At 37.6% G+C, this 13,448-nt stretch overlaps 1 protein-coding gene across 1 annotated transcript; it reads left to right on the forward strand.

The window, feature by feature from the left end:
• Nucleotides 1-7,892: 7,892 nt before the first annotated feature.
• On the forward strand, nt 7,893-9,103 carry LOC103963148. The gene is made up of 3 exons (XM_048576081.1): nt 7,893-8,051; nt 8,128-8,353; nt 8,430-9,103. The coding sequence occupies exons 2-3, from the start codon at nt 8,170-8,172 to the stop codon at nt 8,894-8,896; spliced, it is 651 nt and encodes a 216-aa protein (XP_048432038.1). The 5' UTR covers nt 7,893-8,051; nt 8,128-8,169; the 3' UTR covers nt 8,897-9,103.
• The last annotated feature ends 4,345 nt before the right edge of the window (nt 9,104-13,448 follow it).

The following is a 13,448-nucleotide window of genomic DNA, read 5'->3' on the forward strand; positions in this document are numbered from 1 at the left end:
ATTCCGGATATAACCAGATTGTGATCGCTCCGGAGGACCAAGAGAAGACAACATTTACGTGCCCCTTTGGCACTTTTGCATATAGACGCATGCCATTTGGCTTGTGCAATGCTCCGGCGACGTTTCAACGATGCATGGTGAGTATATTCTCTGATTATGTGGAGAAGATTATTGAGATATTCATGGATGATTTTAGCGTGTTTGGCAATTCATTTGATCATTGCTTGAATAATCTGACTTTAATCTTGAAACGTTGTGTTGAAACGAATCTTGTACTTAATTGGGAAAAATGCCACTTCATGGTTAAGCAAGGTATTGTTCTAGGCCATATCATTTCTGAAAAAGGCATTGAAGTAGATAAATCTAAGGTAGACCTTGTTCGCCACTTACCCTCTCCAACTTCGGTTAGAGAGGTTCGTTCATTTCTTGGCCACGCAGGTTTTTATAGGCGTTTCATTAAGGATTTCTCCAAGATTGCACAGCCACTATGCCGATTGCTTCAAAAATAGGTGGTTTTCGAGTTTGATGAAGCATGCTCCACGGCATTCAAGCACTTGAAGGAAGCTCTCACTTCGGCTCCTATTATCACACCTCCAGATTGGAGCCTTCCATTCGAGTTAATGTGTGATGCGTCTGACTATGCCATTGGTGCTGTTTTGGGACAGCGAAAGAACAAGCAACCCCACGTTATCTATTATGCTTCTAGGACACTAAATGATGCTCAATTAAATTATTCAACCACTGAAAAAGAATTACTTGCTGTGGTTTTTGCATTAGATAAGTTCCGATCTTACTTACTTGGTACTAAAGTTGTTATTTTTACTGATCATGCAGCTCTCAAATATTTGCTCACGAAAAAGGAGGCCAAGCCTAGATTGATTCGATGGATGTTGCTTCTACAAGAGTTTGACATTGAGATTCGGGATAAGAAGGGCGTGGAGAATGTGGTGGCTGACCATCTAAGCCGAATGGTGCATGAGGAAGCAATGCCAATTTCTGAAACCTTTCCCGATGAACAATTAATGTCTATCCAGGTAAGTGAGCCTTGGTACGCAGATTTGGTGAATGTTTTGGTGTCTAAACATACCCCTAGCACACTTAATAGGAATCAATGTGATAAGCTTAGAAAGGATGCTAGGTTTTATGTTTGGGATGACCCATACCTTTGGAAATTTTGTCCCGATCAGATTGTCCGACGTTGTGTGAATGAATCTGAGTTTCAATCTATTTTAACATTTTGTCATTCATATGCATGTGGGGGACATTTTGGCATCCAACGCACTGCCCTTAAAGTCTTAGAATGTGGGTTTTATTGGCCAACCATCTTTAGGGATGCTAGGACGTTTTGCCTTACATGTGATCGGTGTCAAAGAATGGGTAATATAAGTGCTAAGGATCAAATGCCACAAACCCCTATACTTTTTGTTGAAATATTTGATGTGTGGGGCATTGATTTTATGGGTCCTTTTCCTTCATCACATGGTTTTCTCTATATCTTGTTGGCGGTGGATTATGTTTCCAAATGGGTGGAAGCAAAAGCCACCCGTACTAACGATTCCAAGGTAGTTGCAGATTTTGTGAAGTCTAACATATTTGCTAGGTTCGGAATGCCTCGAGTTCTTATAAGTGATGGAGGCTCACATTTCTGTAATCGTACAATTGAGGCCTTGCTCAAGAAGTACAACGTTACACATAGGGTGTCCACACCCTATCATCCTCAAACAAGCGGGCAAGCCGAGGTGTCGAATCGGGAGATAAAACAGATTCTTGAGAAGACAGTGGGTCCAACAAGAAAAGATTGGAGCTTAAGGCTAGAAGATGCATTGTGGGCTTATAGGACCGCCTACAAAACACCCATAGGAATGTCCCCCTTTCGGCTTGTTTATGGCAAGCCATGTCACTTACCTGTGGAGTTGGAGCACAAGGCTTATTGGGCCGTGAGGAAGTTCAACATGAATGTGGATGCAGCGGGAATTCATCGTAAGCTTCAATTGAATGAACTCGAGGAGATACGGAATGAAGCTTATGAGAATGCTCGCCTTTACAAGGAAAAGACGAAGGCCTTTCATGATAAGATGATTCGCACCAAGTCCTTCTCTGTTGGACAGAAAGTGTTGTTTTTTAATTCTCGTCTTCGTCTATTTCCGGGTAAGTTACGTTCACGTTGGATTGGACCCTTTGTTATTACTAACGTTTTTCCTCATGGTGCAGTCCAAGTTCGTAGCTTCAAAATAGGTCAAGAGTTCAAAGTGAATGGGCACAGATTGAAGCCTTACTACGAGGGCTTTGTAGAACATGATGTTGAGAAGACAACCCACTATGCCGTGGGTTTCCATGAAGGTTGATCACCGTGGCAACGTCCGGCTGCAAGACGTAAAAGAAAGCGCTACTTGGGAGGCAACCCATGCAATTCAACAAAGGAAGCTCTCGGACTCACTCCAATTCCAGATTTGCGTTCCTAAACCCTTCCCTTTGTTGTTTATTTAGAATCTGCCTATTTAGTTGTTTTACTTGCTGTTTGTGCGTTTCTTTGTGTTTTGTGTGATTTTATGCTTGAACATTGAGGACAATGTTTGATTGAAGTGTGGGGGGGGTAACTAAGTGTTTTTGATGCAAATTCGTGGGATTTTATCACCCATTACTTATAGACTTGTTCCTTGCTGTTTTAAGGTGTTTTTAAGCTGTTTTGGTGCTTTTTAATGTGTTTTAACTTAAAAATCCGAAAATCACATAAAAATTTGAAAAATTGTTTTGAAAATACCAAAAAGAGTTGTTTTTGAGTCATTTTGTGTCTTAGGGTACCTTCCAACACAATGATGAGGATTTGGTTTTTAATTGCATAACTGTTGAAGTAAGTTACAAACATGGATGAAAGTTTGATATGCTCTTTGGTTTATGCTTAGTTGTAATTATAGTTCATGAATTCACTTGTAATCAAAAGAAAAATTAGTTTTTGTAACATGCTTGAAGGAAGAAACTCAAACTAACGCTACAACCCTGAGAGACTTGAGCTTTTAACGTTCTTTGGAGAGTTAATAATCTGTGCATTTGTTGTCTTCTAAAGTCGTTGCATGATCTCATTATTCTTTGCTTGGTTACTACTTAGAAGGCGTTTCATCATTTAGTTCCAAATACTAGAACTCATGCCAGTTTCATTCAAAGCATAAAATTGATTAGCATAACACATAACAAGATGAAGTTGTTTGTGAACCAAGAGCCAAATAGCTGTACCCCATGTTCATTTGTTTTGTAGGTTTAAGCCCCGTTGAGCCTTGTTTAGCCTATGTTCTTTGTTAAACCACGTTATCCTTACCTAGCCTAGAATAGGACCATCCATGCCTTTGTTCTTAAAGCATAGTGAACATGACTTAGAATGAATTCCTTTTGATTATTCTTGTGCAGAAAAACAAGTGTGGGGGAAGGGATTTATGTGTGAGAATTTGTGCCAAAAACAAGAATTGGGCACGAGAAAAAAAAAATGTGAAAAGAATGAACAAGAGGTCAAAATAAGTGAGAAAGAACTCACAAGTGTTGGTTGTTGAAGAAAGGGTCCAAAAAGTTAAATTAGACCCTAAGTATTGTGTATTTCATCCCCTTGTGTGTCTAAGTGATTTTCTGCATGCAAAAGTGAATTCTAAGTGCCAAGTTCATTACTTGTTTGCTATTGCTTTAAGAACTTTTGTTTATCCTTAACCTTTCTTTGTTAGCCAATACCCCTTAGCCCCGTTACAATCCTTAACATCTATCTTGAGTGTTATGTATTTCAATATGTGGAGTTTGGGATTGGTTTGAGCATATGGTGTCCCTGGTTCTCGCATCTAAGTAGTAGCATTCCATTCATGAGATCATATCTATAAATGCTTAATCATTCCAGAAAAGTGCTTCTTTTGTTATAACATGTGTGAGTGTTCGTTTTCATATTTACATCAATCTTCTCACATATGCTTAGTATAGGGAGTGTAGTTAGAAAATCTGTGTAAAAATAAGAGTGTATCCAGTAAGGAATTGAGTGGATTCTCTAAGGCATGTTACTACGTCCATAATGTTATTTTAAACGATTAAATGTGAGCTAGTGAATGGTAACTATGATTACGTATATGCTTAAGAGTAGGGATGACTAAAATCTGTGGGAATAATGATCTTTGGCATGTTATGTATCATTGGAAATCCCTGAAGCAAATGTTGGAAGGTTAGGTTATGTTTATATCTTTGTTTTGCTTGAGGACTAGCAAAAGCTAAGTGTGGGGGAATTTGATAGGAGCATATTTATGCTACTTAGTTAGCTTGTTTTCTTGCATTTAATTAGCTAAAACAACAGTTAGTTTAGTGTTTAAAGTCATTTTCGTGCAATTTCAGGTTTTAGTGTCAAAGTATGCAAAAAGAAGCAATTTGGAGCATTCTAGAGCATTTTTGGGCCAAGATTGGATAGTGCAAGCATGGAGGCATGAGGATGGACGAATTTGAAGGCTTGAATTCAGTTAGGGAGCTGCAAGGAGGCCTAAAAACCTTATTTCTAGAAGGCTTTATCTATTCACACATGGTGCCTAATTTCTAGCTTGTCATTAGCCGTCCTACCTTGTCTCCTAGCCGTCCTAGCTTGTCACTAGCCGTCCTACCTTGTCTCCTAGCCGTCCTAGCTTGTCACCTAGCCGTCCTAGCTTGTCACTAGCCGTCCTACCTTGTCTCCTAGCCGTCCTACCTTGTCTCTTAGCCGTCCTAGCTTGTCTCCTAGCCGTCCTAGCTTGTCTCTTAGCCGTCCTACCTTGTCTACTAGCCGTCCTATCTTGTCTCCTACCTTGTCCTAGCTACACACATTATCCTTTAAGTGGTTCATGTATAGAATTTCTAGTACAAAACCTTTTGGTTTCAACTAAGTTCTAAACCCTTCCTAGCCCTATAAATAAGGCAGCTACAAGCATCACAAAGGCATTCAGAAATTTCACAAACCCTTCACATCACTCATTCATCATCAAAATTCGTCCATTCTATTCCAGCCGCATCCATTGACCCCAAAACACCATTCTTCAACCTAGAGATACAATCAGCCATTCCACCACTTCCCAACCATCAAACACTCATCCACACCCATCCTACATCCCTTGCCGTGTCTCTAAACATCCCACAAACCGTTCTACATCATCAAAACGTCCCAGAATTCATCCCCATCCAATCTGCCGCAAGCAAGAGGAAGGAGACAGATGCGCAAAATTGTTTGGTTCTCCATTCTGAGCTGTTGAACGATTTTAGGTGTATTCTCTCTTATATTTCAATGTCTAATTCATGTAATCTCTGTTTTGCTCTGAGTATGATTGGCTAAATTCGTTTTTGGCTAAGGGTGTATTCGAAACCATGGATATATATGTGAAATAAGTTGATTACTCCAGTTATCGTTGCATAAGTCATGAATATAATCTGTTTAACTATGTGATTTAGAACTTATTCTTGTATGTTGATTGAGAGTGCACACTTAATTTGCATGCTTGAATCTGGTGCTAGGATATGAATTTGTTTCACCTAATCGTTATGAGTTTATATCCACAAGTAGTGAAGGTCACTAGTCATGATCGTGTTAAGTAGATTCCTGGCGAAAGTATCATGCTTTTCATAGTTACAATTGCCTTGTCGATGCTTATGATTTCCAATGAACGTAATGATTCTAACTTGTATCTTTATCATGCTGTTCATATAGAGAACTTGTTAGGAATAATTTGGTTGCAATGCATATTCATTCAATTCAATGATCTTAGGGAAATCTTAAGGTTAATTTAAGCGGACCTAATTAACTTGGAGTGTCGAGGTTCATAACTTGTCGAATCGATAACTGGAAGTTGATTTAAGTTGCATATATTTCATGTGTGGAGAAGAATCCCTTAGCCATTCCATTATCCATTGGTTTACATCAATTTGCTTTACAATCTGTTTTCTTTACAATCTGTCCAATTAATTGAATTTCGTCCAAACACAAATCTCCCCCCCCCCCTATTTTGTTAAGTCTTAGGCTTAGAATCTGTCTTATCTTGTGTTTTGAAGCATTTTGAGTCAAGCTCAAACCTAATTTTCGTCCAAAGTTGAGTTTAGTGTCAAAACTGCCCAGTTTGTGTTTTTAGACAGTTTTAAGAGTTTTTAGCTTGTTTTGAGTCTTGTGAATCTGTTTTGAGTCCCTTGAGTCTTTTCAAACATTTTTAAGTTTATTTTTTGTGTTTCTAAGTCAGTTTAGAGGTTTTAGCACCCCTAGTTAATCCCCGGTTAGAACGATCCCTACTTACTTCATTACTACAATTGTCACAAATAGGGTTTAATTTGTGTGTCAAGTAATTTTCACAACAACACTCAGACAACCCTTAGAAAGCCAAAACAGTTTCGTGATGTCATGCTCAAATCATCTGAACTATGCCTTTATCAGGAAACTAAGTGGTCTGCTTTAGTTTTGCAAAGGAAAGTTAGGAAATGAGAATGTAGAAAAAATAGGGTACATGAAAAAATGAGGGGAGAGGACTTAATTGTTGCATGTTTGAAATCAAGTCAAACTTGATCTGTGAAGTTAGGGGAGAGGACTTCAGTTGTAATTGTAAGGGACATATACAGGATTGGATTGATAGTTATGAGGAATTTATGCTGCACAATGCTTTATGGAGGTAATGTCATATCCAATATAATCATATTACTTTGGAACCTTCATAATCAATCAAACTATATCGTTCGATTGATTGGCTCTTGGTATCCAGACTCTTGCACGGGCCAAACAGTTTTTGCAAAATATGTTCATATGTTAGTCACGTATGTGGTCTCAGTTATTCTTAATCTCTACCAACCTACTTGCCCATTGTCTGCATTACAGTTTCTATGTTATTGTTGGCAATCAAATGCTAATAATACTCTGTTTAACTTTTGAGAGGCAAGGGTTTGTGCCTCGTGGTTGTTTATTAGTCTTCTATTTTTCATTATGAGACATGACTGATCTTACTTCTACTTTCCTAATTTTTCATATTAAATGTTAGTTTGTTATTGCAGGTATATCCGCTTACAACTTGCCATATTCTAGCACTCTAATCAATGCAGTTGGGAATTTTGTGGCACATAAATAAGCTGAGTTGCTGGTTCCTTTTTGGTAGCCAACGTTTCTTGAGGACTTCATTCCTTTTTTTTTCTTATGCTAATGTTCTGTCTCTATACATAAAAATTCGTTCTTTTGGTTTTCATCATTGCTTAACTATAATAAAATATAACATGATAGTTATATGGACTAGTATGGTCCGGTCCATACACTGGCACTGGATCATATGGCTCAATGGTTTTAGGCTAAGAAAGCAACGTCCATAAACATTATATATTATTACTTCCTTTTAATTTCAATGACTTACTTCATTAGTCTAAACCAAACCCTCCAAGTGAACTATTTTGCGTTGTATAGTTTGTTGGGCCTTGCTTTTTATTATACATTATATTATCATTATTACCAAGTCCAAGTATCTAAAATGAATTTAGCGTATGTTGATACTCCACTCATTCATGTGTTGTTTTTTTTGCATGTGAAGGTATGGATGAATATGAGACTCAATTCTTTGTTCTTTTGAACGTTTGGATTATAATGGCACAAGTCTTTACTATGAATGCACAATTGTTGAGGTATAGACAACAACAAAGGAGACAACGGGAAATAGCTAGTTTAGAGTAGAGGACATTTGTTAGACTTCATGTTAGGAGAGAGGAAATAAATCGTATCACGCGATTGAGTGATACTAACTGTTTGTGGGAGCTACGAATGGATAGGAATGCATTTGCAGTTTTATGTGATTTACTACAAACTCGTGGTGGATTGGTAGATGATGGTCATGTTACAATAAAGGAGCAAGTAGCTACTTTTGTTAACATATTAGCCCACCACAATAAAAATAGGTCAATGCAAGTTAGATTTTTTTAGGTCTGGTGAAACTATTAGTCGATATGTCCGTAGAGTATTGTGTGCATTACTCAGTTTGCAAGATGTGTTGTTTGCAAAACCAACCCCTATCCCAGAGGATTGCACGGAATCGAGATGGAAATGCTTTAAGGTAATAATCATAGTAAAATCATTAATAACATAATTATTTGTAATTGCTAATTAATATAAGTTTTTCTTTTGTCTAGGGTTGCTTAGGAGCGCTAGATGGAACATACATAGGGGTCACTATGCCTGATGTCGATAGACCAAGATATAGAACAAGGAAGGGTCATATAGCAACTAATGTGTTAGGCGTATGCACACACGACCTCAAATTCGTATATGTGTTATCCGGTTGGGAGGGATCAGCTACTGATTCGAGAGTTCTTGGTGACGCTGTTACTAGAGCTAATGGCCTCAAGGTCCCAACTGGTAAGATAAACAAGCACCTAGTATTTTTCCTTACCTTTGTTGGCCAACAACTAAAATTTATTATCAATTAATATAGGTACATATTATTTGGTTGATTCCGGATATACGAATGGTGAGGGTTTTCTGGCACCGTATAGAGGCACTAGATACCATTTGCAAGAGTGGGAAAACAATTCACGTGCACCTAGGAATCATGAAGAATATTTTAATATGAAACACTCACGTGCTAGGAATGTCATTGAGAGATGTTTTGGCCTCCTCAAACGACGTTGGGCTATCTTACGAAGTCCTTCCCACTATCCAATCAAGATTCAGGGACGAATGATCACCGCATGTAGTTTACTTCATAATTTTATCAGAATGTATATGGCAGTTGATCCTGAAGAAAATGCAAGGCTTGCATTTGATGAATTACCTATAGGGGAAGATTTACCAGAAGTATTAGCCTACATTGAAACTGTTGAGTCAAGCCAAATATGGACTCAATGGAGGGATGATCTTGCAAGAGAAATATATGATGAGTGGAGAGGAAGGAGGGCTTGAAAATTGGTTAACATGGTAGTTGTTGTAGTTGTCTTTTAGATGTGGACTCAATTTAGTTGTTGTAATTGGCTTGAAAATTCGTAACATCAAGACTATTGAGATGTTTGTTATTGTAATATGGTAATTGGGAGTTATCTAGATGTTATGGCTTATTTGATATGTTTATTTGTGTTACTAAATTTTAATAAATTTTAAAATTAGGGTGTAGTCATTGTCATTTAATTTGGCTTATTTGATTTGGTAATTGATTAGTACAACTAATATAAATTTAGTCATTGTCATTTGATTTGGCTTATTTGATTTGGTAATTGATTAGTACAACTAATATAAATTTATTTGTGTTACTTGTGTAATATATGGCGTATTTGATAGATTATATGGCCACCTCACGTAATTGGATTGATCATGAGGAGGATGTACTACTTACCATCCTCGAGGAGATGGTTGCTGATGGTGTTAGGTGTGAGACCGGCAATTTTAAGGCTGGTACTTTTGTAACGGTTGCCTCCAAGATGAAGGAACAGATTCCTGGCATTAATATAGAGCCGAAGCATATACAAAACAAATTGAAGCGTCTGAAAGAAAAGTATTCGTCTGCATATGACATGATGAATACATCTGGATTTGGTTAGGATGATGAGAAAAAATGTGTTGTTGTGGATAGTGACGAAATACTACAGGAGTGGGTGAAGGTAAATTTTTTTTTCTTATTCTTTATCAATTAGTTGCTTTGAAAGTCTTAACCTTGATTTCTTTGGGTTCTTATTGTAGAAACATCCCAATGCATCTTGCAAACCAAATAAGCCATTCCCGTTGTATCCACGGCTATGTAAGATGTTTGGGAAAGACCGAGCCACGGGTAGCATTGCTGAATCAGCGGCAGATGCAATTGAAAATATGGGTTTGGAAAGTGAGGATTGTGAGACTTTTGAGATACCTCCGCTTTCACCTACCCCATCTCCTTCTGTTGCTACATCTAGTGCTTCTCAACCTGTTAGGAAGAGGAAGAGGAGCAGGAATGATGGTGATGCAAATATTGTATCTGTTATCAGTGAAGGTTGGAATAAAGCTGTTACTGAAATGAAGAAATTAGGTGAAAGTTTTACTTTTAGAGAAGCAAAAGCTAGACTACCTTCTGAGCTTCAGGCCATGGGTCTCCCATATGATCAGGTGTTAAGAATTTCAATGAAGTTAGTGAAAGATACCGATATGATGGGTATTTGGACCACCTTGGATGACTCACAGAAGCCAGATTTCATTAAAGTGTTTATGGAGAGCCTTTGAGGTTTTAGTATTTGTGGTTTTAGTATGGGGAACTTTGTCAACTTCTAAGTGTTTTCATTATTACTTTAGCAAGACATTATTTGTTTTTTAAGTCATGATGAATGTTTGATTTCGGATATTTCATGTTTAAGTTATGCATATTTCATTTTCTTTGTTTAAGTTCTAAATGTTTAAACCCTAAAATGTTTACGATATGCATGATCATTAAACTTATATATTTTTCAACATTTGTCATGTGCTCTTATGTGGTTTGCCTTGTTCCTGCAATGGGGAATATTTAGAGGGGTGTCCTTCTAAACAAGGCCAATTCTAATGTTTGTAGAACCTAAACTCCCTAAACAACAACCCACAATTGAAAGGACCAAAATTAGGGACTAAAAATTGAATTGGGGTGTGGGTTTTGCAATTTACACAATAAAATTTGATGGGTTTGTGGTGAAAATTCGAATGGAGGTGTAGAAAACGGGAAAAATTACAAATTTTAAAGGGGTTTGCATGTGAAACACAACATATACCTATTAAAATTTGGACCAAGAAAAACAAATAATGGATAATAGTGTTCAAATTTGAACAACTTATTAAAAAAAAAAAAAAAAAAGTCATGTCCCGTTCCGCCCATAAAATTGTACCAAACAACAGCGGAACATGGGTATTTTAGTCATTTTAATATTTTGGTTCCGTTGCGTCCATGTGCTACCAAATGCAAGACGGAACAACCGTCTCGTTCCGTCCTGCGCGTACCAAACATAACACAGAACATCTGTTCCGTCCCGTCCCGTCTGCGTACCAAACGCTACCTTATACCAAAAAATCACCTTTGTCTTTTCTACTAGCTTCACTAAATCAAATTATTTACATATCGAGTGAAATACGTTCTCGGATTTCACTATTGTAATTTACGTATTTCGTATTTGCAGGATTTTATATTATTTCTTTTCGTTCATATTAGAGCTTTAGTTAACTCATTACAAAGTTTGAATTTTTTTAATTAATTATTAAAATTCTATAGACTTTTCAAGATAAACCTCAGTGTTTTCAAATAGATCTCTATCCCACGAACGCGTGAACGAAAACCGTTTGCAAAATAGAGCTTTAATGAAGAAATTACTAGCCACTAAATTCAGGGGCATTTTTGTCTATTGACAGAGTCCACATAGGGAATACCCTAAAAGGATGGAGTGGCATTTCCTCTTTTAGAAAGTTAAACGGCAACAGACGTGGAGGAGAGGTGATTGATCACGACCCAGTTCCTTAAATGCCGATTTCTTCCTTTTCCTACACCTATGATCATCGCCACCACCACCAAAATGCAGCTCGTGACCCCAGGATCAATACCCTTCCAAGATTCACTTAAGAAACGACTAAAGGCGGTGATTTGAGGCCACATTGTTTAAGTGATGCAACGAGTTTCTCGCCTTTTTTCGGCAAGCTCGCAAAACGACAATAACCCAAACAACTTGGGATCAACTCACCTCAGCTCTAGCTACAAACTCTAGGCTTAGCTCCTCGATCAGACGTCAAACGACAACACACCGTGCATGCCCTGTTCATAATTTTTGAGGGACTTCTAACAATTTCATCGTCTTCCATCCACTTTTAGACTTATGTCAGGTATAAAACTTACTCCACTTGTCACGATATTTGTTTTTGTGTATTTATATGCATTTTGATGTTGGTCTTTAATTCCGGCGAGTTATGTTTCTAAGTTAATATTGATGCCCTGAATCTGTTTCCAATATCTAGTTGGTGTGCTTTCATCGTTTGAGCCTAGTTGCGTAAATGGCCGCCATTAAACCTTTGTGGCAGGCGAAGATTTAACCGTTGGATCATTATGAAATTTTAATATATTGTTGTGCGCATTATTTGAGGATCTTAAGAACTTACATATTGGAAATACAATATATGGATCTACCATATTGGTTTATATAGGGTTGTTGACCTTACCAATGACAACGTTAACCAAGGGTTGACTTTTGATCAATTGTCTCGAATTGGTCTTAAATACTGAAATTAGAATTACAAGAAACTTGATAAGAGTCTTATGGGCCTACAAGTGGCACCTTATCAGAATTTACCTATTTATTGAGAAAACAATGATAATGTGTAGATTCTAGTATGAAGAGATAAGTCAGGGACCACATTAGAATTATTCTGCATATCTTATATGTCAGTTTGATTTAATATTGGTTGGCTAGATGTATGTGTGCTTGCAATTGTGATTCATGGTGAACTTGATTAAATGTGGTACATGGATGATTCTGCCTAATTAATTTGGTTAGTGGACCTTGTTCTTATGTTTATGTCTATTGCACATTGTCATGCCTGGTTAATCTGCATTGGAGATTATACGCATCCTAGGAGTAACTTCGCCTAGTTAATTCTCATTGGGGTGTCATTGCTTACTTGATCTCATTATACCCATAGGTGGTTCTGCCTAGTTAATCCGCATTGGGCAATCATACTATTGGATGCATGTCTATGGTTTTGCCTGGTTAATCTGCATTAGGGATTATATGCATTCTAAGAGTGACTCCACTTGGTTAATATGCATTGAGGCATCACTGCCTACTTGATCTCATTATACACATAGGTGGTTCTGCATGGTTAATCCACGTTGGGGAATCATACTATTAAATGCATGCATATGGTTCCGCCTGGTTAATCCACATTATGAGACCATACGCATTCTAGGAGTGACTCCGTCTGGTTAATCTGCATTAAGGGACCATACGCACTCCAGAGTTAGTCTAGAATCCCTTTCCCTAATTGGTTCCGTTAAATGGTTCAGAACCTTATCTTCATTGGATTCTGTTGAGTGGTCCAGAATCCTTTTCCCTAATCGGTTCCATTGAGTGGCCCATAATCCTATCTTCTTTGGATTCCGTTAAGTGGCTTGGAATCCTTTTCCCCAATCGGTTTCATTGAGTGGTTTGAAACCTTATCTTCGTTGGATTCCGTTGAGTAGTCTGGAAGTCCTTACCATAATTGGTTTTGTTGAGTGGCTCAAAACCCTATCTTCATTGGATTCTGTTAAAGTGGTCTGAAATTCCTTTCCTTAATCAATTCCATTAAGTGGTCCGGAACTTTATCTTCATTGGATTCAGTTAAGGAGTCTGAAATACCTTTCCCTATTTGGTTTCATTGAGTTGGTCCAAAACCCTGGATTCCTATGAGTAGATGTTGCTTAAAGTTGTGTTTGTAGTTTAAGGTTAAACTGTTGTTACTTAACATGTTGAATGAAAAGATTACAATATGTTTATAGGTTTAG

The sequence above is a fragment of a genome, unplaced genomic scaffold (assembly GCF_019419815.1).
Source record: "Pyrus x bretschneideri cultivar Hongxiangsu unplaced genomic scaffold, Pyrus_bretschneideri_v1 Contig83, whole genome shotgun sequence".
NCBI classification, from domain to species: domain Eukaryota; kingdom Viridiplantae; phylum Streptophyta; class Magnoliopsida; order Rosales; family Rosaceae; genus Pyrus; species Pyrus x bretschneideri.